General features: G+C 44.9%; 1 protein-coding gene across 1 annotated transcript in view; it reads right to left on the reverse strand.

The window, feature by feature from the left end:
• Positions 1-939, reverse strand: part of LOC124394184 (cytoplasmic dynein 2 heavy chain 1) — a 54,707-nt gene extending 53,768 nt beyond the window's left edge. Inside the window, 2 exon segments of the mRNA XM_046862311.1 lie at positions 69-258; positions 791-939. Coding sequence (XP_046718267.1) covers positions 69-254 — 186 coding nt within the window. The 5' untranslated portion in view covers positions 255-258; positions 791-939.
• Positions 940-4,294: the final 3,355 nt, after the last annotated feature.

Below are 4,294 nucleotides of genomic sequence, written 5' to 3' on the forward strand. Positions count from 1 at the left end.
GAGAGAGAGAGAGACAGACAAACAGACACACACAGACACACACTCCATCCTCTCATCGTCTCCCTCACCCTGTTGGAAAAGTGGACCCTGTCTCCGTCTGTGCTCGCGGCTAACAGGAACTCGTTTGCGTCGTCCAGGAAGTTGTCAATTTCTGTGCAGGTGGCGAATTTCGGCAACGTCTTCAAGCTGAAATAATTTCCCACTGTGGTGAGGAGGAACAGCTTCCGGGAGTCATCATCCAGCATCGGGGCCATGGTTCTGTCTCTCACACACACACACACACACACACACACACACACACACACACACATATATATATATATATATATATATATATATATATATATATATATACACACATATTTCATGATACAGTGTATATTACACAGATGTACCACCATGAACCACTGAATAACTATTTCATAATTTTTGAAATATACAAATGTTTCATTACCATTAATAATAAATCTAATTTATTTATTATATATTTATACCTCGTTATGTGGGTTATAATGTGATATCTGTGCTTTCAATACAATCTGATTAACTTTTTTTCAGATTTGTTTTTGGTTTTCAGTCAAAAAAAAAAAGAGGAGAAGTAAAAGACTATTCCTCCATCTTCCATAACATTTTTCTTATATTTCTTAATGTTTTTTCATATTTTCTCCTCAGTCTTCCTTCATTAATGATGCTGCTTCAGGAACCAGGCTAGTTTCCCTTCAGAGTTAGCTTAGCCAACCAAACTCAGCCATGCTAGCAGGAAAAAAATGCAGTAATTCGCGAAACTTACCGCCGACTCACTGGTTAAAGCTTTTATTTTTGTTTTGAAATAAACTATAAATATAAATGAAGGTGGTACGGTGTATTTAAATGTAAAGCAGGTAAGGCTGAGGCATTCAGCTAGCAGCCTGGAAAATCCGGTCCCCAAGCTGACCAGGTTGCCACAACGACGGCGTAGCTCGCGCTTTGGGCATGCGCGTGAATCTATTCCTCCTCCTTTGCCCCCCTCCTCCGCAACGCCATTGCGTCATTACGCGCGTGAGATTTTCTGAGGCTTGTCCAAAGCTAATGTTGCTAACCTGAGGAAAATTTTTATTCACAATTTAAATTACATTCATACACACAATTTACAACTACAACTCACCAACCATCTAAATATAATTGTTAAAAAAAGATTTTTAACATTTATTCACCCAAAAAAAGAACATCTTTATATTTTTCTCTAGGAGTAAACTCAGAAATATAACCCAGCCATTAGGGAGGCACAAGCCAGTGCATTCTTAGTGCCGGTCCCAAGCCCGGGTAAATGGGGAGGGTTGCGTTAGGAAGGGCATCCAGCGTAAAACATGTGCCAAATCAAATATGCGGATCACAAATGAGAATTTCATACCGGATCGGTCGAGGCCCGGGTTAACAACGACCGCCACAGGTATCGTTAGCCGACAGGGTACCGGTGGAAATTGGGCTACTGTTGGCCGAAGGAGGAGAAGGAGAGGAGGAAGACGTCTACAGAGACGGCAGGGAAAGGAGCAGTGCAGGAGAGTGGAGGTTAGGGTTGGTACTTTAAATGTTGGTACTATGACGGGAAAGGGAGAGATAGCTGATATGATGGAGAGGAGAAAGGTAGATATGCTGTGTGTTCAGGAGACCAAGTGGAAAGGGAGTAAGGCCAGGAACATTGGAGGTGGATTTAAACTGTTTTATCATGGTGTGGATGGAAAGAGAAATGGTGTAGGGGTGATTCTGAAGGAAGAGTACAGTAAGAGTGTAGTGGAGGTGAAGAGAGTTTCTGATAGGGTGATGATCGTGAAGGTGGAAGTTGAAGGATGATGATAAATGTCATCAGTGCCTATGCTCCACAAGTTGGCTGTGAGATGGAGGAGAAGGAAAGATTCTGGAGTGAATTAGATGAAGTGGTAGATGGTGTACCTAGGAAAGAACGATTGGTGATTGGGGCAGACTTTAATGGGCATGTAGGTGAAGGGAACAGAGGTGATGAGGAGGTGATGGGTAGGTATGGTTTTAAGGAGAGGAATGTGGAAGGGCAGATGGTGGTAGATTTTGCTAAAAGGATGGAAATGGCAGTGGTGAACACTTATTTTAAGAAGAAGGAGGATCATAGGGTGACGATAAGAGTGGAGGAAGGTGCACACAGGTGGACTATGTGCTATGCAGGAGATGCAACCTGAAGGAGATTGGAGACTGTAAGGTGTTGGCAGGGGACAGTGTAGCTAGACAGCATCGGATGGTGGTCTGTAGGATGGTTTTGGAGGCGAAGAAGAAGAGGAGGAGAGTGAGGACTGAAAGAAGAATAAGATGGTGGAAACTGAAGGAGGAAGAGTGTAGTGTGAGGTTCAGGGAAGAGGTCAGAGAGAGGCTCAGTGGTGTTAAGGAGGTGTTGGATGATTGGGCAACTACTGCAGGAGTGATGAGGGAGGCAGCTAGAAAAGTACTTGGTGTGACATCTGGAAATAGAAAGGAAGACAAGGAGACGTGGTGGTGGAATGAGGAAGTGCAGGAGAGCATAAGGAGAAAGAGGTTGGCAAAACAGAAGTGGGATAGACAGAGTGATGAGAAAAGTAGGCAGGAGTACAAGGAGATGCGGCAGCAGGTTAAGAGGATGTGGCGAAAGCCAAGGAAAAGGCATATGAGGAGCTGTATGAGAGGTTGGACACTAAGGAAGGAGAAAAGGATTTATACAGATTGGCCAGGCAGAGGGACCGAGCTGGAAAGGATGTACTGCAAGTTAGAGCAGTAAAGGATGGAGAGGAAATGTGTTGACTAGTGAGGAGAGTGTGTTGAGAAGGTGGAGGGAGTATTTTGAGCAGCTGATGAATGAGGAAAATCAGAGAGAGAGAAGGTTGGATGATGTGGAGTTGGTGAAGCAGGATGTAGATAGGATTAGTAAGGAGGAAGTGAGAGCAGCGATTAAGAGGATGAAGAGTGGAAAGTCGGTTGGACCAGATGACATACCGGTAGAAGCGTGGAGATGTTTAGGAGAGATGGCAGTGGAGTTTTTGACCAGATTGTTTAACAGGATTTTGGAAGGTGAGAAGATGCCTGAGGAATGGAGAAGAGTGTGCTGGTACCGATCTTTAAGCATAAAGGAGATGTGCAGACCTGCAGTAACTACAGGGGAATTAAGTTGATCAGTCACACCATGAAGTTATGGGAAAGAGTAGTGGAAGCCAGGCTGAGAGAAGAGGTGACCATCTGTGAGCAACAGTATGGTTTCATGCCGAGGAAGAGCACCACAGATGCCTTATTTGCTTTGAGAATGTTGATGGAGAAGTATAGAGAAGGACAGAAGGAATTGCATTGTGTATTTGTGGATTTAGAAAGCCTACGACAGGGTGCCAAGAGAGGAGTTGTGGTATTGTATGAGGAAGTCAGGTGTGTCAGAGAAGTATGTGAGGGTGGTGCAGGACATGTATGAGGACAGTGTGACAGCAGTGAAGTGTGCAGTAGGTACGACAGACTGGTTTAGGGTGAAGGTTGGACTGCATCAAGGATCGGCCCTGAGCCCTTTCCTGTTTGCAGTGGTGATGGACAGGTTGACGGACGAGGTCAGACAGGAGTCTCCTGGACTATGATGTTTGCGGATGATATTGTGATTTGTTGTGAGAGTAGGGAGCAGGTTGAGAAGAGCCTGGAGAGGTGGAGATATGCGCTGGAGAGAAGGGGAATGAAACTCAGTAGGAGTAAGACAGAGTACATGTGTGTGAATGAGAGGGAGGGCAGTGGAGTGGTGCGGTTGCAGGAGAAGAGCTTCAGAAGGTGGAGGAATTCAGGTACCTGGGGTCAACAGTGCAAAGTAATGGAGAGTGTGTTAGAGAAGTGAAGAAAAGAGTGCAGGCAGGGTGGAGTGGGTGGAGAAGAGTGACAGGAGTGATTTGTGATAGTAGGGTATCTGCAAAATGAAAGGGAAAGTTTATAGGACTGTGGTGAGACCTGCAATGTTGTATGGATTAGAGACAGTGGCATTGAGTAAAAGACAGGAGGTGGAGCTGGAGGTAGCAGAGCTGAAGATGTTGAGGTTTTCATTGGGAGTGACGAGGATGGATAAGATTAGAAATGAGTTTATTAGAGGGACAGCATGTAGGATGTTTTGGTGACAAGGTGAGGGAGGCGAGATTGAGATGGTTTGGACATGTGCAGAGGAGGGACATGAATTATATTGGTAGAAGAATGCTGAGGATGGAGCCACCAGGTAGGAGGAAAAGAGGAAGGCCAAGAAGGAGGTTCATGGATGTGGTGAGGGAAGACATGCAGGTAGTTGGTGTAAAAGAGGCAG

Source organism: Silurus meridionalis, chromosome 12 (genome assembly GCF_014805685.1).
Source record: "Silurus meridionalis isolate SWU-2019-XX chromosome 12, ASM1480568v1, whole genome shotgun sequence".
In the NCBI taxonomy this organism is placed as follows: domain Eukaryota; kingdom Metazoa; phylum Chordata; class Actinopteri; order Siluriformes; family Siluridae; genus Silurus; species Silurus meridionalis.